Here is a 20,155-nt window from a genome sequence, read left to right as displayed (position 1 = left end):
AGACGCACATTTAATTTAAAACGGTTAAAAGGAAAAGTTCAGTGTTTTAATAAATTATTATTTTCAACTGCCATTTCTAAAAATGCAAGTAACTAAAGTACTCTGAGTAAAATATTTGGATAAGAAGACCAATAAATGGATGTTGCTGGTTATAAAGCCAGGGTTGTTGTAGTAGTCGCCCCCCCCCTTTCATGTTTACATGGACGACATATAAAATGATGTTCTTGTAGTGTACAGTAGGTGGCGTGATGTCTGCCAGGTTATAACAAGTTAGAGGGTATTTGCATTGGGCCTCACTCGAGGGTCACCCTGTAACTACAAAATGTTCTGATCCAAAGTGGAGTCTCGCATACCTGCAGACCACTGCACCAAGTGGTTAAAAGAGTACAATCACTGATAAAAACATGGGAACATTACTTAATTTGGTAATTTTATAAGCATGGACCCAAGTTCTAGTCATGGCCATAGCTTGTTCACAGTGCTGCCTTTTATCCCAGATAAATGCTTAAACTGTCAAATGGAAAAAGCTAACTAATTATCTATGTCAAAGGCAATTACTGTAATATGAACTTTAAATAGTGAAACACTCTTTACCTTAAAAGTAGCATAACCTTACGCTAGTATAGCTCCCTAGTGAGCTATACTTATATGTGTAGCTCAATAGAGCTATATGTATAAGGCTTAGAATAAGTTTAACTGGCTTAGGTAAGCTAGCACCTGCTAATTACAGCTAAACCTTTAAAGTGAAGCAATGGTAACAGTTTAGCTACTTGTTAAAGATAGCTAAATACTTGCTTGCTTTAAACTTTAGAGTGATAACTATTTACCTTAGCACTAACATAACCAAAGGCCCTAGTCACACAGTCTGCAACCATCTGGCAACAGCCAAACATGTATTCTCTGATCAGTTGTGAATTGCTGTGAAGAGGTCACTGTGATGTCGCTTGCTCAACTCAGTTCATACGGGCCTAGAGACCAGTCAGTAACTGCCAGTGTGCATTCGATTGGCAAATGGTTTCTCTGTATTGTGTGCAGTCACTAGCATGAAAAGGATTGCAAAGAGGTATATTGTACTTCACCGAAAACCACCTTGTAATTGCTTTAGTCACTAGCAGATTGCTGCGGTCTTCAGCAATTTGTCCAGAAGATGCTGACTTTGAAAAACTATTCGACAAGTGGTAGTGAAACTGGGAAAACAGGGTTGTCCACTAGTCTCTGGGCTTGTGTGAGTGAGGCCTAAAAATCTATGAGCTACAAACTATAAACAATGAAAACGAACATTAATTGCTAATTCAATACCTGCTAGCTATTAGCTCAGCTTAGCTCACTGCTAAGTGGCTTTTAATTGAGAGTGGTCACTCTTTGCATCTAGCTTTTTGCAAGAAAGCAAACCTCTATTTTATTTATTTCTTTTTTAGTGTATCATCCAGCCCTATTGGACAGTATGGAGTGCAACTGGAACAAAAACATCTGACTGCAAACTTGCACTGTGTTTTATTAGTAGTCTGAAGTTGCCTTGAAAGCAAAAATGTCAACCATGTTGTAACTAAAATCTCGTCTACAAGCATCTCAATGTTTAAAAAGAAAAACAGAATCTGTATTTAAATGTTGCAGCAGTTCTTTCTCTTTTGCTTTATCTTCGTCAGAGCTTGTACTGTACTTCAGTGTTGACACTGCCACGTTATGATGTTAGGGCCTTTTTAAGGCGCCTTTGTTTTCTAATCTTGCTGTGTTAAGTTCTTCAAACTTCCATACCTACACTGTGCTGTCTTATGTGTCTGGAGATTAAAGCAAAATTGTTGGTGAGTGTTAATGTGACTTTGTGGCTATGAACAGTTCTATTTTAATGAAAAAGCAACAGACTAATTAATGATTGTCTGTGGCATTATCATACAAATAAGAAAAAAAAAGTCCTGCTACCCCAGCATGTGTATGGTTTTTAAAGTTTGGGGCAATTTTACTATTCCTACTGCAAAAACAAACAAACAAAAAAAACAGGGCAAAATACAGTTTCTGCACATCTGTGTTCAAATGGTGTTCAACTATAGGACAACTGTCATAATAATAAAGCAGACACACACAGTGCTGTCATTGTGGGTTTATATTTTTTTAAACTTCAAGGTAACCAGTCATTCACTATCACATCAGCAAGTGCACTTCAGTTATCAGATTCACAGCTTGGTGTCACAAGTGCATGAGAGATTCTTTCAGATTGTGCTCTGTTTGCCGTTTCACAATGACTCACAATGACAAAGATCTGACTCAAAGAACATTTCTACAGAAAATGGTTTCTTTGGCTAGCTGTGTCCCACACAGCAGCGTCGGGGCATCTGAGATGAAAACTTAGCAGATTCTAAATTAAAAGGTGAAACATACATTTCGTGCAGTAGATCATAAAACAAGAAAAAAAAGTAAAGTGTGTAATCAGGTTTTGCCAAGTTGCAGCTTCTTACAAATTACGACTTAAATTACAAACTGCTACGTAGGAAAGCATCAGAAAGGAACACCCTGTAATCCATGGCTGGAATAGAAAAATAAAATATGGCACAAAATTAAGGCTTGAATAAAGACACAGCTTTTAACATATACTAATATTGCACTTTTCAAAGCGTAATTACAGGAAAATAATAAGAAAGGTTGGCACGTGTCTGACTAAATTAAACATACTTTATAAAAGAAACCCGAAGGACGTGCAGATAAGAATAAACAGCCAAAGCTTCAGTGTACAGTGAGCAAACCGTGGGTGTGTTTCTGCAATGTTCGCTTCTGATGTTTTGAGATCATGTCTCAGCAATCTACAAAGAATAAGTAATCCCAGCTCTTAATCTTGATAAACTCTGTAGCACTGAGATATTCAGATTATTGTAAGGAATCAAAGAACTGTTTGTTTTGATTTCAGTTTATTCGTTTAGGAGAGATCCAAATCTCTTCTATCTCTTGTGCCCAATTCTTGTTGGTTAAAGCCATCTTGAAATGCCTTTGGGAGTTATTTTTAAAGCATAATCTAATCTTCCTATAATTTAAGTGGATGCTGGGATATAAACAGATATGTATGATACAAACTGTCTCTCGCTTATGGTGCTTGCAAGGAAATATCTGAGGTAATATGAATTTTAAAGAAGTTATTTTTATCTTTGGCAAATATTTCAAGTCCATCTTAAATGCATATTCTGTCTTCAAAGAGTTAATGAAGGTCAAACAGTGTACTGATCATATTTACTGAACGAGGCCTGTTTGGTGACCGTAGGTGGATTAAACCTTGGTGTGCTTGCCTACAGCCCAACAAGGGGAGCTCTGACCAGGACTAGTCCTGGGCTGGACGCAGCCCTGACCACAGCTATGTGGTTGTTTGTTCAGCCTACCTGCTCAGAGCTAAATACAGGCACACGATAGATGAGGGACGGCAACACACTTTTACTGGAATGAGGGAGCGTCTACGACTGGAAATCACTCTGGGATCTGTGGGAGCCGGTGTGAACGAGAGCTGTGAGAGTTGTGCAGATTTAAAGCAGGAGGCTGATGTGGTACGCTCTCACAGTTTTCTGTTTTAGCATCGGTTTATGTGCAAAAGCTGACACGGCAAAAAGATATTGACTCTGAAAGAGAAAAGCTTTTTGTTCTTTAAGAAAAGAAAATCATTTCCTCTGGAAAAAAAAATGAGCCCGACATCCTTGTTTTCCAAAACAATAAATACTGACATAAATAAAGGCCTTCCTAAGAGACGGCAACACTATGCTCAGTTTCACAGTCAGCACATTTACCTGTGAGAAGAGAACCTGCTCCTCTCAAGTTTCATTTCTGGCTCATTACCTCTCAGAAGATGCAAAAACAAAAGAAATCTGTAGTGAGAGCTGCAGAAAAATGCTCATGAGGCACATTTCACCAGCTCTACAACACTCCAACTAAAGTCAAAGCAAGGCTCGCTAAATTTGATGAAGCAAAACTTTGGCAAGAAATTGCAACAAACACAAAAAGGATCTGTTTGTAAAGAGATGATGTGTCACCTGCAGTCTGCTGTGCTAAAGACAAACTCCATCCTCACTCAGTAGATAACAGCACACACACCATCTGTCTTCTTCTTAGGCAGTTTTTAGTTTCACTTACTGAAACCAGAAAATCCAGTCACTCTCCACAGCCGTTAACTGTTTCCCTTGGAGAGTCCCAGTGTCAAGTCTCTGCTTGTGATGGACCACTCCGAGGCAGGGAGCAACACAAAAGTGCCTGAAAGGACAAGTGATGCTTATCAAGTCCTGAGATACTCTGGTGTGGAGTAGTTGAAGAGCATGAAGTCCATGCGATACAGGTTGAACAGTTTTTTCTGATAGAAAGGACTGATGTGCTTAAAGTAACGCGCCGCCATGTGGCCATCTGTCCTGGTGGTCTTGCCGGATGTTGGAAATTGAAGCGTCCCCTCCACTCCGGCCAATCTGAGCACGGCCTGAGCATCGGGCTCCAGAGTCTCGTATTTCCCCACAACGTCATAGTGGATCAGGCAGGGGTGGCAGAGGGAGTGCACCCGCTCCCAGTGCTCGTTGAAAGGTTCCTCCCGTTGCGTCCGAGGGTCCACGAGATACTGGACAAACTCAGGGAAAGTCACATCATCTCCTTTCTCGAGGGCTTCCGGCTTGGCGTTGGGCCTGTGCCGGCGGATGATTTTGGTTCCGTAGCGTTTGTGGAAGGCAGTGTTGTACCTGCGCGTGAATTTGTTCCTGTAGGCCGACACCAGCCGCTCAAAGGGCTCCCGCACAAAGATGAACTTGAGGTAGCTGCGAAGGCGCTGGTTGATCTCTGCGACCGAGAACTCGGAAAGCGTGCGGAGGTTACCTGCGACGTGGGCCTCATTAGCGGGGATGGCGAGGGGGTCGGTGTAGCGGCCGTCGCTGGTGAGGACCATGAGGACACGCTTCCAGTTAGTGCAGGCTACCTGCAAGTCAGAAAAGGAAACACCTGTGAAAATAAAAAGATGCACCCTCTATCCCTCTATCATCATCCATTCCTCTCACATTCTCTCAAACCTCTTTCATTTCATCTGTACGTGCTTACCAACCTTGGGTACATAGCAGTAAATAAGGCCATGCATGTCGTCAACAATGAGGTGTTTGAGATCCTCGGGCGAGAGCACACGGCGCTTCCTCGTGTGACTCAGACATGCCTGCTCCAGCAGCTCCCTGCGGCCTTGGAGGGACTTGTGAGCTGCCAACAGCTCCAGCTGCTTGTGATGAGGACGATGCAGAGAGAGAGGGAGAGGCACAAACAACTTTCAACAAAAGCCTTTTAAAAACCGCTGAAGGCCAGCTGTCAGTACAGAACTTAACTCCTTCAAGGATTTCATGTGGAACACATTTTACTAAAGATCGGACTCTTTCAAAGGTCTGCACATAAAGTTTACACAGATGACCTTTGCTTATGAAAGCTGGCAGGCAGGCTGCAGGGGTTTTTGAGTGTTTGAATGTTAATAAGTAGCTTGATACAAATTTAAAGTGTTCTCACTAAATGCAGCATCTCGTCAGAGACCGGAAGCCTGAGCCTAAGTGTTCATTTTGCATTATGTTTAATACTACAGTGTGTTTAGTACTGAGCTTTAGATGTTGCAGTTGGTACAGTCTGTACAGTGAAAGTGAAACTTGCTACCTACTAGCTGTCACACTATGTGTGTGCGATTGTGTGTGTGCGTGTGTGTGGTGGGACAGTATGTGCCATCGTTCTCACCTGGTCTCCATTATAAAGCGTCTGCAGCGGACTTGTCCTGCTTTTCCCTGGTCTGGTGACAGCCTTCAAACCAGCTTCTGCTTTTAAACAACAAACGTGTTTTACTAAAATGGACACAACACTGAAACCTCTGAGACGTGAAGTGGACAAAACTGATCATCTCGCTGATCACATACTCCATATAAAACGAGCACCTCTGCTCCAAGGTCTGAAAAGTGACAGTAAGTCAGTGGTGCCTTAAACCTGCACTAAATAATATTCAGCATTGGGGAAACTCATGCGGGTGCAAAACAAAGAATGACTGTGTAGAAGTGTATGTGGAAACAACCTGTGAAAGCTCTCTTTTGGGTGATCTGAGTAAAGTATTTCCTGACTGAATTTTAATGGAGGACGTTCATTTCTGCCTCTGCACAGTCACAAAGGAGGACAAAACAGTGAGCGCTTCAACGTGTTAACGGCTATGAGTACTGAAAAGTGCGTTAATGTTGCTTAACACCCCCCAAAGGCTGTGGTCCCCCCTAGCTCCACCACGCAACCAAAACTGTCCAGATAAGCAATGAAGCCTACAAAAAATGCCAAAGCCTTTGATTACAAACTCCAAACCCACCATACACCGCTCTGATAAATGTACCGGAACGAACCCAATCCATGAAGGTCCCGCCCCATAACCCACGGGACCCGCTCTGCACCACAGGATACCTCCAGAGGTCCTGCATCCATTCTGATGGATCAGAGTTGTTCTGCAGCAGTCAGGACACATGGAACCCTGCAGCAAGTCTACTGCATGGTGTGTCATATTTCCACAACCACTGATTTAAGTGTAACCACTTCACTGTTGTTATTTTTTTTTTAATTCAGTCTGCATGTAGGTGACTAATGAGAAACAGCGTCTCGTATATTTGCACAAGTTTAAATTTCGCTGTAAAGATGTCCAAATGGAGTTACAGACAGAGCCAACTTTCCACCCATCTGCTGGTCCCGTTCAGTCATGACGTGATCTCCCACCATTCATTTATACTGTAGATTCTATAAAACTCCAACACCTACATTAATAACACTTTTAGCTCTTTTAGCCTCTCCTTGCTTTAAGAAGACCTTTACCTGCTCACAAACACACACCACAGTTAGCTGTGGATGCAAATGATGTTAGGCTGAACTGGATGATCTGGGAGAGTCTAGATACTTGTGCCCTTCCTCCTTCTTCAGCCTCTGTAAACACATCTGTCTTCTTTCGTCCATTCCTCTATGCCCCCCTTGCAAACACAGTGTTAGTGTTTAGGTCTGCAGCTAATGGCACTAAAGTGAGAACAGAAATTAGTTTTGCACATGTGCCTAAATGATGCAGAGGGCTGCTTTACATCAGGCACAACGCCAGAGTGAGACAGAGGTAAATAGATGTGGGGAATGTGCTTTATGCAGTTGAGCATTTTTGGGGGAGGGGTGTCTCCATACCATCATATGGAAGGAATATTAACCAGCAAGGTGAATGGCTATGCTGTAAGTATGGAAGCCAGATGGAGACGGAGGCCATTTTCCTCCTACTGTGTCTCTTCTTTTCGGCTGAATACATCAAACAAATAAAATCGAACCCCTGCTGTTCTGAAATGTTTAAAACCCCATCAGCTGTGCATTCTGGTCTGACAAAATACACTGTCACATGTTCCAGATTGACACGAAGCTGTAAATCATAACTGCTTCCTTCCATTTTGAGGAAGAAGCAAACACAAAAAGGAGAACAAATGGTGACAGAGCAAATGTGTAATGTTCACTCATACAACAAGAAGAGGGCGGATCTCAGGTCAAGGCAGGCAGAGGCTGTGGCCCAGGCAGAGGCTGTGGCCCAGGCAGAGGCTGTGGAGACACATCCTCTGCCTGGGCCACAGCCTCTCTGCGTGAGCTCACATGAACCATCAAAATCCTCCACTTCCTCTGGGTAATCTGTGCCACATCATCAGCAACACGCACAGATAGACATCAAGTCTTCCTGGACTCACTCACGCAAAAAAATCCACACCAGTCCAAAAGAAAGAACATGTCATTTCTGATATGATTTTGTATAAACCAGTAAAGATGTCTTTTGTCAGCACTCAGGCTAAAAGTCACACTAACTGCAAAGTGGCATCCCATAGATATGAAACACTCAGGCTTTAAAATAAGACGGCAACTTCAAGAGATTTCTAATTACAATACATGAGGCATGTGAGCTCTCAGTCTACAGCACAATTCCACTATTATTAAGCAGATAAACCTTCAGCAAACCCAGGACACTTCCTCAGGAAGCTGGAAAGTAGGTCAAGAGACACTTGTGGAGGGTCTGTTAATAGTTTACTGTCTGTTTTGAGCATAAACGCTACATGGACATGAAATGTTTAGGTTTTCTATCCATGCCAAAGTCACGAGGAAAGCTCAGGAAATGGCAAATATAGGCCACAATCCAATGTCAACAACTGGATCATCAGCTCCACTCCATACATGACACAAGTGTCTGAGGAGATGCACTCAGTGACACTGAAAGCAGGGAAAGGGGAAACTAGCATGGCTATAAATGGCAGTAGTATGCAATAGGCACTCTCAAGCCTGGATTATACTCTGTTGCTGACGCAGACACAGTCACTGTCTGATGATGACATTTACGTCACACAGGCCCAAGTGCACTCGTGGATGTGGAAACTAAAAACTTCACACTGTGCTGAAGTGAGACCACAGCAAATAAGTCAGTTGAATAATGTTAATGCGTGTTTTATTATTTTAAATGATTCTGTTTTCATATGATCACCTTTTTATAATAATTTTGTATTTATTTAAAAATGTTAGGAAATCAACATTCAGTGGACTCTGACGCTGCCTTACACACCTGAATGATTACTGGTCTCTTTCTCAGAGCAAGGAGCATAGCTATTATACTTTAACACTGGTATTAGATCACTGCTCACATATCTACTCAGAAAAACACACTTAGCAGATATCCACAGTCAAGGTATCACTATCATGGAAAAACTGGAAATGTCAGTTATTTGAATATGAAATTATAAAACTTTTAGCTGGGCTACAGGCTGTGAGTCAGTCAGTCAGTGTTGAATGTGAGCTCGATGGATAATCGTAACATGTTTTATAAATCATTGTGGCTCCCAGAAATCTATTCACCAGCCTGTCAAACACAGGACTCGGGCTGTTATTTATTTCCTCTTTGTGTCAAGGACACATTTGTTTTTTGATTCTTTTTTCTTTATTCATTAAGACAGACTCTTAATATTCAGTGAGTGGCAAGTTGATGTGAACAGATAAACCTCGGTCACTGCTATCTCTGCAGCCAAAAAATATCATTTCCCTCAATACATTAGTTTGTTTTTGTGGTTTGCAGCTGATAAGCACAGTTGCAATATCTAAGTCAAGTTTGTAGTCAACATGACAAACACTTTACTTGCATAACCTATAAATATGGGTGTATACGGTCCACTGGTGTGTATTATCAATACAAATGGCTCTACATCGTTCAATCCCGAATTCCTCTATCAGGCCAACTTTTCTGATATTTTATAATACATCACATGACCACGAATGCATCTGTGGTTACTATGCTCTGATCATTGTGAAGCTTAGTTTCTTTTTCTTTTTTTTTATGTGTATGTGTGTGTTGAGTGTTCTATCACATCCACCAGAAAACCACCACTTCCTCTCATATCAGGAAGTGACAACATACCGATAGCTGAAGAGGAGTAGAAGAGGCCCAGTCTCGTTACATGCAAAAAGCCTGTGTGGGACTTGGAATAACCGGCTGTTTTGTCCCCACTCTACAAAGGCAAATCACAGCCCTGCTTTACTGGCAAAGAAGCTGCTTCCCCTTTTGAAAAACCTCTTCCCCTCTATGATCATAATGCATACAAGGCACAGAGAATTATGCTGCATCACTTATTATGCATGAGTGTATAATTCAGCTTAAATGCACTTCAAAAGAAGGCCTATCTTTATTAGTTTCCATGAGCTGTAAGAAAAGGGCAATGTGATGTATTTTATGTGAAGTAAATAAAAGTCTGGCTCACCAGCAGCTGACAAAGGCAGGGCAGACTACAGCATTATGAAGAATAACGTGTCACCAGGCAGAGCCCGATTCATGGTGTCACAACATTCATGTGCTACAGACTGCAGATGTTGGTGATTGCACAAACTAGATGTGGTGGTTTTACAATAAGTGACACTAGGGAGCTGGCAGCCACTTTCCATTTTACTCTTATTCTTCTTATTTTTACTTGCACACCTCTTACAAACCTTCAGCAGATGCACTGACTAACCAGTTCCTGTAAGTCATCACATCCTTTTTCACCTGAAAAATCTGAAAAATCTGATGTCAGACTTGAGGTTGGCCTGAAATTTATCTTCTCTGAAACGACATGTAGCGTGTAATGAACTGATCTGTCTGAGACATCACTGCAGCTAACAGTCTGCCGATGCAGCCATCTGCCTTATCGTTTCTGCACCTCTGCCCATCTGTGTTTCAGCACGGTTCATTCAGAAGTCTTTTTTACATTCCAGTAATTTCAGTGAAACCTCACATCGTTCGAGATTTTACATCCAACTCCAGCAACCGTCAGCTCAGCATTGTCAGTATTTTTACACAAGAAGAAGCTGAACACGTCTGATTCATAATTACAGAGCAGCACAGTCGTGTAAAACATGTCAGATAAAGTGAGGTATACTTCAGTACAGCTCCAGTTTGAACTAATTTCCTGTCTCCTGGTGCAGCTGTTGAGAAAACGTTCAGCCACAAACAGTTCATAAAAAACACAATTTAAGGTTTGGGAACACGCACTGCTGCCACAAACAGAATCCAATCCTGTGTGAACCTCTGCAATATAACCAGTGCACTCCGGTCTCTTACACAGATCTAAGTGTTACAAACACATCAGCGCTAAAAAGCTAAAAACATGGCATCGATGCTATTTTTGCAGTTTAAGGTAACTATAAATAACTTCATCTTTATGTACTTAAGACACTAGCCTTATTAACCATATTAACACCTTTTACATTATAATATTAACACAGTACAAACTGCCAACAGGTGTAGCACATGGTGTGATGTGCTCTCTAATGAGCTGTTGGCTCTGTTGGAGACCTTAAAGACATCACTTGTTGTGTCACAGCACCTGCACTGTTATCAGCGTCAGATGATAAGTGGCGGTGTGCACACATGCAAATGAAGAGTGTACTCAGGCTACGTCCACACTAGCCCAGATAGATTTGAAAAGGGCGTTTTCGTCTGAAAACGCTCGGCGTCCACACTGTTGTTTTCAGTCGTTTTCACAGAGTTGTGTGTCCACGTTTTCACTGCGCATGCGTGAAACGCAAGAAGATTCGACCTGTCTCATTTCTGTCTGCCGTTTATTTATTTTCCGGCTCTTTGAAACGTCGTGGCAAAATGTCGAGGAAAAGCACCGAGTTTTTTAAATGGACTAACAATGAGGTGGAGTTGTTGCTGCGAGTAACACAAAAGTACAAAGTTGCAAAAGAGAGTGAGAATTGTAGAGTTTGAAGAAAAGCTATCCGAAGCATGTACAAACTGATATTAATCTTTTTTGGGCTGTCAAAATTGACAGCAAACAAAACAACTGCTGTATAGTACCCTCCGCTATCTTTGTTTAATTGGTCACTTGACTGCATCACATGACTAATATGTGTCATCATTTTCAAAAAGTCTCAGTTTTCGCTGTCCACACTGCAAGAGCGTTTTTAAAACGCTGCGTGTTCCTTGAGCGAAAACGCCGTCTCAGTGGCCAAAACGGAGAGAAAACGATGCGTTTTCAAATGGAAACGCATTAGTGTGGACATAGCCTTAGTTTACTGGATTAAGCTACATGTATGAATAGATATGCACAGGTTGTGTCTGGATATGTGTTTAATGACAAATGTTTACAGTGGGTGTCTACAATATGTTTAGGTGAAAAACAATCCCCACAGTCTGTGTGTGGGTGAGATGACAGAGTGGGCCCTGGTGATGCTGTTTAGAGCTTTGATGTGGAATCCATCACTGTCACAAGACCCAGAGAGGATTCGGCCTGTGTGAAGCATCAATGATGGCTGTCAAAACAGCCTTCAAAACTCTGTCATTCATGGCTGACAGTTTGCTTTTTCACATTCGGTGAATTCAGTTTCCTGTGTGTGGTGGCAGCTATGACAGTCCACTCCAGACTTAAAACTTAAATCAGAACAGCTCATATTGTTCAGATGCCACGGGCACATCACTGTTGAGCAGACAGTTTGCTATTGTCTCCCATAGCTGGGGAACACAGACACAGATGCTTTACCACCCTACAGCATGCAAAGTTGCATACAGCAGTCCAGCAAATGAAGTGGAATAAAAATGGCGAGGGTGAATGCAGAGCAAACAGCACTGTGAGCGGAGAAAATACTCATGCCCAGAAATGATGATACAAGCAAATCCCATATTAACTATGGCAGGACAACTGACTCAGCCACACAAAATGATGCTTTGCGTCTTCAATGGGACCAAACTGTAAATTTTACGCTGATGAGAGAAAATGGTTTCCTGTGTCAAACTGAAAGAGCACAAAACTCTTTAAATTAGCACAGCCACAGAAGCAGTTCAGAGCAGTTAGCTTTTAAAGGTGACACACGCGCTCCGGGTTTGACAACACACACGTTTAGATGCTCAAAGGACACTCGCATAGTGACACTGAGGCAGCACAGCTGGGTCAGAGCAGCCACATGAAAGAAGAACGAGTGGCAAAAGATTCAATTCTATTTTTGTACAGTGATGTGTTTGAGCAAAAAGACCAGGTGGAAACAGGTTATGTCAGGGAAATTTCAACAGTGTCACAAATCTATTTGTTTGATTTTTTGGGGGGGAAGCTAACAGTAATATAAAAGTAGGAATGATAATGTTGCTTCTGGAACCAATCAAACCAATTTACCGTTCACACTTTAAAATGGAAAGATGATTACAGACTTCCTCCGCCTAACAGATCTTGGTGAGATTGCTCACTGAGTAAGTAAGTATTTCAAATTCAATTCTGGATTTAACAGGGAGCCAATGAAGAGAAGCAATATGAGATATATGATCTCTTTCTACTCCCTGTCCTTACTCTCACTGCTCCATTCTGGATCAACTGAAGGTTTTTTCAGAAAGTTTTAGAACAACCTGATAACAATAGTAAAGTAATGAATGTAGGAACAAGCATCACTCTGAGAGAGGAGGTTTCTAAAAGTGACCCCAAGGTTCCTCACAGTTTTACTAGAGGCCAACCCAATGCAATCTAGAGTAAGTATCTTAAATGTTGCTTATTTTCTTTAAAAAAAACACATCATATTCAATTTTGTGTCCCTTCATATTAATCACCTGGTTGTCCAAGCATCCCCCTGCAGTAGTTGCATGGACACTGTATGTTGTCTATCTAAACTGCCTGACCATACTTCACTGATGATTGAAGATTAGACACACAATATATTCATTCATATCAAATGGTCAGTCATAACATATCACTAAGCCTCTTGTAATATACATCTTAATCTCATTTCAGTCAAATTCCTAACTAAGTTCACATTTAATGGCGTAACACATGACATGACCTGGGTAAATGAGTTCATGAGACCACTCTGGACAGGACTTTGTGTTACTGTCTTAAACTCCAAACCGAGGGTGTTGTTTTAGGAAGTCAGACAATAGAACCACAATAATAATTTGCACCGTGCTTCCTGTCGCTGCTGGGACTACTGTACTGTCCTTTCTTCAGTCATGTGGTTGGAACAGAGTTGGAAATAAGTCTTTAGGTTGACAAACACAGGACAGAGCACGGGAGAAGCAGTCGGCAGCACCACGTGCTAATATTTAGGCTGCTGCACACTCTTACATCAGGAGTGTGAGCGAGACAAAATACAAAATGACAACCAAAAATGTGAACGAAAACTCGAGCCACAGTGTTATCGAACATTACACGCCAGCGGACACAACCCAGGCCTCAAAAGGAACCTGATGAGGAATTTGAGAGTGTTTAGATAATGTACAAGTCACACAACTGACCCATGCATGAGTGTCACCCCCCACTTCACTGAGACTATACTGCCTTTCATGAGCCCTCAGTGGATTCTCCCATGGAGAATTCAGTGAATATGTCACTTTGGTTTATGTTCACCTTATGGAATATGTACTGAGGATACTGCAGAAAATTATCAATGTTTTTTAATTTGTGGGATTATTTCCCAACAATTTAAAACAGTTTGACTGCAGTTCAGATGCAGTTTTTGTAATAATTGAAGTTTTTGCCTAGTTAGGATTTAGATTTTAGTTCATTACGTACCCATGGTATTTATTTAAATTCTCTTGTCCAGTGTTGTAGTACATTTATCATGTTCAACTTCTGATAGAAAATATTTAACCCAAAATTCACCTTATATTTTCCTAATCCCACTTAGGAGTCAAAAATGAAGCTTCAGGTTTGTCAGAAGTAGTGATTTTAGTGATTCGATCTTCATCATGATACAAATGTATAGTATTGACTGAAATGACAAAAAAATGATGACTTTTATCCATATCGCTCAGACCTGCCAATAATCTTGTATGCAGCTGCAGAGATCAAGTATTATTTTTTACTGGGATAGCAAAGTGCTACAGAATTCACAAGGCTGTGCGTGTGATGAAAACACCACAGTGAAGCAACACCAACCACACACAACCGTCAACACTGTTTGACACTGATTACCCAATCCTTCACCAACAGTCACACTCTATTATTGGAAGTGATTTCCACTGCAGATAAAACCTGCTTACTCCCACAAGGAAGTCTGTCACTTGTAAGTCTTGGTTTTATTAGGCCACCATCCAGATCCATATGATAACCTTGGCTTAAAGTAACACATGTATCTGCCTTTTGCTGTTATAAATGAAGCAGTCTTTTGTGTGTAAGGCAGCATCAGACTTGACTTAAAAATTAATTTCCTAACTTAATAAAATTAAAAATAGCAAATAAATCCAACAGCATCAGTTTCTGGAACTTGAATTTATTGATAAGATAATAAATGACAAAAGGACAACAATAAATATATTACAAATAGTCTTTTCTCAACTCTACATTTTACTTTCATTTTTTTGTTTCATCTGGTTTCTTTGTTTGTTCTGAGTACACCTCATTTCACCTCTCCTCTCACACATGCCACATGTGGAGGGGAGCTCACAGAGACAGATGTAGTGAAACAATGTTAGTTAAGTTGGTGGCAACAGGTTATGTTACATTAAGCAAAGTAAAAACTTCCAAACAAACAACATAAGAATAGTGAGAGCATGAACAGGAGCAAAAGATCAAGCATCATTATCAGAACTCATTTGATCTCAGTTTTTGGTTAAATTAAACACTCCAGCAAACAGAACCTGGTGGTCGAGTCAGAGAGAAATTCCTACAAAATGAAGCTTTGCTGTTAGCTTCCTACAGGCTAAGACAACTCCCCAGCTAATTTAGGCCTGCTGCTGCTGCTGGGTGCTGCTGTGCTCCATCTGATCATTTTGTTACTAGCCGATCACATTGTTGTTGCTGATATGACAATCAGATGGGGACATCCAGATGTACAATACAAGAAAGGCTTTAAGTATCTGGTCAAAATGTGTGTTAAACGCTCCTGGTGTGTAAATGCATTTCCTATGGCTATGGTCCAGAATTTTGTTTAGAACCAGCTGAAAACAAGTTGAAAGTCTATAATCAGATACCATTAAAACTAAAAGCTATAATCTCCACCCCAAATTTTCAGTGGCATATTGTCTCATGTTAAAACACATGCCTACAAGTGTTTTCAGAGCCGTGCTGTTATCAGCTGCTCCGAAAACAAAGGGAAACTGCAAAAATAGTGAGGCTAAATACAGAAGCTCCTTGTTGCTTGTGTGGTTTGTTTCCTGACTGACATCCCAGTTTTGCTCTATTATTGGTGATTTATTGATTTATTTCTGCAAAAGAATTCATTCCAAGGTATCACACAGCAGCTACCATTTCAGAGTGTAACACGTCAAACAGCCTGACAAACTTAGTCTATTTAGGAACTTTCGAACATCAAACAAATAAAACCTGGACAAAGAAAAGCACCTGCATTGTATTGTATTGGTTTGAAGTTGCAACAACAGAAATAATGGCAGAAAAAAGTCAAATCTTGAAAAGGTTAGCTTGTTAATTTTCAATTATTTTTTCCAATTATAAGATTTTAGATCTTATTTAGATGTGTAAAATGTATTAACACATCTAAATAGGTTTTTTGATTGTAGAAGAGCATTATGGAAAAGTTAGAAATGAACCTTAGATGAATTATGGAATTAGTAATGTTAAAATGAAGAAGCTTTAAAAAAATAAAATAAAACATATTGCATACTGTAAAAGGCTAAACTGCTCACTGGCTGCATTTTACAACTGACCTAGCTTTTAAAACTGACCTAGCTGGCTACAACAAAAGTTAAAGTTTATCACTTTGTTCACATCTGCCGACATCCAGCATTCACACTGCTCCACCTCAGTCTTCAGCTCTTTACATCCTCAGCTCTGCTTTTCAAACCTGAAACCATCTGATTCTACTGCTCTGTTCTCGATTTCACTCTTTATTTGCTCGGATTAGTTCTCCACACTCAGAACTCTATGGCTCCCCGACAGCCAAGTGGCTGGCCAGTGTATCTGCCACTGCTCAATATCCTATCCACGACCCGCACACTGCTAGCCGCTACATTAAAGATAACAGATGGCTAATGTGGCTAATGGATAATTGCTAATAGTTAAACTGCTAATGTGCAGTGGCCAGGTTAACCTTTATGATAACTGCTTAATACTTCAATGTTGTTAAAATGGAAGCTTTACCTCTTTAAATTCCTCCTGCAGTACTGTTAAGTGTCATGAGCGTTAACTACTTCAGCTGTTAATGAAAAAAACGAAGCCATGTGCATGTCTACCTGCAGTGGTTGCAATCAAATTAATATTAATATCTGAGTACTGATTTATTTTTTTAACCCTAGTACTGGGTGTATGTTACTTATTGTGCTTGTGCTTCAGTACAGATAAACTCAGTTTAGCTGTTTACAGTTGTTTGCATCTCTTCTGCTGTCTTACCTCACTTATCGCAAAACAGAACAACTCTGAAACATGACAAATTAACTACAGGGCAAAGCTGCTAACATATTCAAGCTGTTTCCCAGCCCACTGCTGCACATCTGAAGTCCTGATTTTTGTAACCACGACGTTGTCAAAAAAACTCTACATTCACAAGTAGAGAAACTTAAGAAAAAGAAGGACGTTGATAACCTAACACAGACTAAACACCTACACAACTGAGAGAGACAGTAAGGCACAGGCAAACTTAATCAAGGCAACAACGTGGGTGGGAACTAAGAAAAGAAGGGTCAGCTGAGGTCAGCTTAACTCGACGCGACTCAACTTTTAAGGGTTTTCCATTAGCTGGTAGTACCTGGTACCAGGCACTTTCTTAGTAGTGCTCAGCTGGAGATCCAAGTGATCTGAGCAGATCTGAAAATGTGACGTCAACAGAATGCATGCCACTGATTAGCTAGTCTCAATCAATGATTAAAGTCAGTGATGATGATTCTCATGAATCACTCAATGATTCATGAGAGCATCTCCTTCACAAAAATCAAAGTCTGACAAAAAGCCATCAATGAGCAGCAGGTACCATCGCCTCGACATCCTCCACTGTTGTGCCGTTCGTGTCACATACAAATGACATCACAGGATTTTTGGCCACGTTGTTATAACAACCCCACACACATTAGGTGGTACTTGATTGTAATGGAAAATGTTGAGTTGAGCTGCATCATGTCAAGCCGAGAAGGTACTAGTGCAAAAGGCCTTATAGGGAACTAACCTTCAGAATTAACAGGGACACGCTGTACACTGAAAGGGAGACCAAGAACATACTCAAACAAAAGAACAACTAAACACAGACAGGGAACTGAAATGGAAACCAGCACAAAGATAAAACTATTAACTGATCTATCAGAAACCACGGGGATGATCCAGCACACCGTGACACACGACTTTATGGTCAGTGTAACTGCACCAAAGCCACAATGGAAATCCTATGAACTGTCTGCAACATTTGTGTTGATCATCAAGTTTTAAGGTCTTAAATCCATTTTTTTCTCTACTTAAGCATCTGCAGGAAAAACAGTTCTTTAAGGTTACTCATCACAAAATCCTTCCTGACACCAGGGCTTATGGAACAAGTTCTGGATAGAACCACAGATCTGAACTATGGAAAAATGCAATACCTTATGAATATCTAAAGGGAGTAGGCTGAAAAGTATCTAAAGATGCTAAAGTGTGTGCCCTGTTTCATTTCAGAACAATTTAAAGGAGAGCAGAAGCTAGGAATGGAAAAAAAAGTGAAGTAAACAACGCTTGGATCTCAGTTTTTAAATTCACGCTGAGTAGATATTCTGCTGACATCCAGTTAATTGGGTTTTTTTAATGTGGCTCCAACCTGCTTTTCATGTGGTTTTCATTTTCTACTAGTAGGTTCTAATGCAGCCAAGCCTCAATGGGTCAACCAGTAAGGGTATATAGTCTGTAGATGGAAGGGGGAGGTCAATGAAAGTGCTTTAGTGTGCTGCTTGTGGAGCTGGCAACATGTGGTCTGTGTGTCTGCTACTGAAAGCTATAAAATGTGATTTAAAGGGTTTTTTTGTTTTTTTGTTTCAGGTGTGTGTTTCGTGATATTCAGGTGGGGTGCATGTGATTATTTCTTTTGACATTTCCTTAACACGTGCAGTGTTACCCTGGATACCGTTCAACAAAAACAAAAAACAAAAAACCCCACACAGACTGATGGAAAATCCTCTTGCACAAAAATATCCCGTACAGCTGATTTGTCTGCTTTCTGTGCTCTGCTGTTTTCTCTCTCTTCTTGACAAACCAATTTAAATATTTGTTCTTCCTCTTCTCTAAGCGCATGTGCTGCTTCACTTCAGTATGCATGGCAAGGCACAAATCCATCATCTGGACAGCTCTTTCACCCCTTACTCCTCACCCTGGAGGTCTGCAGTCCTTTTTCTCTGTGCTACCCAGGAAACAAAGGCAGAGGAGAGGAGAGGTAAAAGGAGGAGAGGAGGGTCACGGTGGAGGAATATGTATGTTTTTGTTTGTGTGTGTGTGTGTGTGTGTGTGTGTGGGGGGGATCTCTCTCCAAAAGCATGGGGCTTTCAAACCCTTCCACCTTTTCCATGTGAGCTTATTCACGTTTCATTATGCCACCATTAAAACTTCACAGTTGTGCAAAATTGCCTGCCAAAGATGCAGACTCTAGCAAGACCACAAGACCAAAAAGCACGAAGAGCTTTATTACTTGTATTTTCCCCGCTATTAATTAGTCATTCACATTCCCTAAACCCTAAATTCAGTGTGTGTGCCTAATTATCTGTAGTTTCTTTCACTCCTTACACCAGCGTGTATTTTCCACGACAGCGAATGAGAAGAAGAGCTAGCTTAGCTAACGTCAGTAAAGTGCGGACCCTCTGCCTTCTCCTTCCTTGTGATAACCACACAATATATCGAACACAGTTTTATTTGCCGTATTTAAATACATTAAAAAAAATGTTCGTTAAACAGTACCCTAATAGCGTGAGTGTAGCACTGTTTCCCCAGTGAGTGGAATATATATGTGTGGGCTTACCTGGTTTGGTGATGCTCTGAAAGTACAGCACGAGAACGAAGAGCGAGCCGAGGCACGTCGCCAGAAACAGGCGTCCTCCCCGCGGCATCTTCATTCTGAAGCCCGGCTCTGCTGGCGGAGCCTCCGACCCCTCGTCGCTGCCTCTACGCAGTTCATGCGAGACCGCCCGGTGGCAGATACGAGACACTTGAAAGCGATATGGACCTATTCATTAATTACGGGAAGCAACCGCCCAACCTGACAGAAACAACAGCGCAGTAATAAAGCCGTTAATTGTAATGTGACGGGTATAAATCCACTTCGCTCTGGTCGCTACTTTTTTAAAAACCCAACAACAATATTAATTATAATGGCACTTTAAATAACACTGGAAATAACGTCATGTTGATATTACAGTCCCCCCAAAAGTTATTAACAGCCCTGTTTCTTCTTAGTCTATTTGCTACCCCCGCCTGTGGTGTGTAGAGTTTGTCGAAGCTACACAAACTTGTCCTCCGCCAAACTGAAGACTGGGCACCCTTGCCGTGACGTCACACCCCCCCTTCTCCTCACGCGTACTCTCCCTCATCAATGCTCCATTCAGAGACAACAGGACAATTTGGTCATGATGGGGTTTTTTTGGGTTAATGTAATGTAGTTATACTTGTCCCAGTATTGTATGAAAAGGAAGAAGTTTCATCCCATGATTGTAAAAAAAAAAAAAACGTTCAGTCGCATTAAACTTTATATACTTTTTTTAATTTACAGAATGTTTCTATTCGGCTTACGACCAGCACTTGAAGGCAAC

At 41.1% G+C, this 20,155-nt stretch overlaps 1 protein-coding gene across 4 annotated transcripts; it reads right to left on the bottom strand.

Annotated features, from left to right (window-relative positions):
- Nucleotides 1–1,471: 1,471 nt before the first annotated feature.
- Nucleotides 1,472–19,869, bottom strand: LOC116311212 (carbohydrate sulfotransferase 11-like). Of its 4 annotated transcripts, none has more exons than XM_031728265.2 (4): nucleotides 19,369–19,869; nucleotides 5,710–5,789; nucleotides 5,048–5,212; nucleotides 1,472–4,924 (listed from the first exon to the last, which is right to left on the bottom strand). In XM_031728265.2, the coding sequence occupies exons 1-4, from the start codon at nucleotides 19,460–19,462 to the stop codon at nucleotides 4,244–4,246; spliced, it is 1,020 nt and encodes a 339-aa protein (XP_031584125.1). In that variant the 5' UTR covers nucleotides 19,463–19,869; the 3' UTR covers nucleotides 1,472–4,243. The 4 variants fall into 4 exon arrangements, with proteins under 4 accessions (XP_031584125.1, XP_031584127.1, XP_031584126.1 ...); XM_031728267.2 differs by having other exon boundaries at nucleotides 5,048–5,209; XM_031728266.2 differs by having other exon boundaries at nucleotides 5,710–5,786.
- Nucleotides 19,870–20,155: the final 286 nt, after the last annotated feature.

This window comes from Oreochromis aureus, linkage group 20 (genome assembly GCF_013358895.1).
Source record: "Oreochromis aureus strain Israel breed Guangdong linkage group 20, ZZ_aureus, whole genome shotgun sequence".
NCBI lineage: Eukaryota > Metazoa > Chordata > Actinopteri > Cichliformes > Cichlidae > Oreochromis > Oreochromis aureus.
Note: the sequence above shows the minus strand (reverse complement) of the source record. Positions and strands in the feature narration are given on the sequence as shown.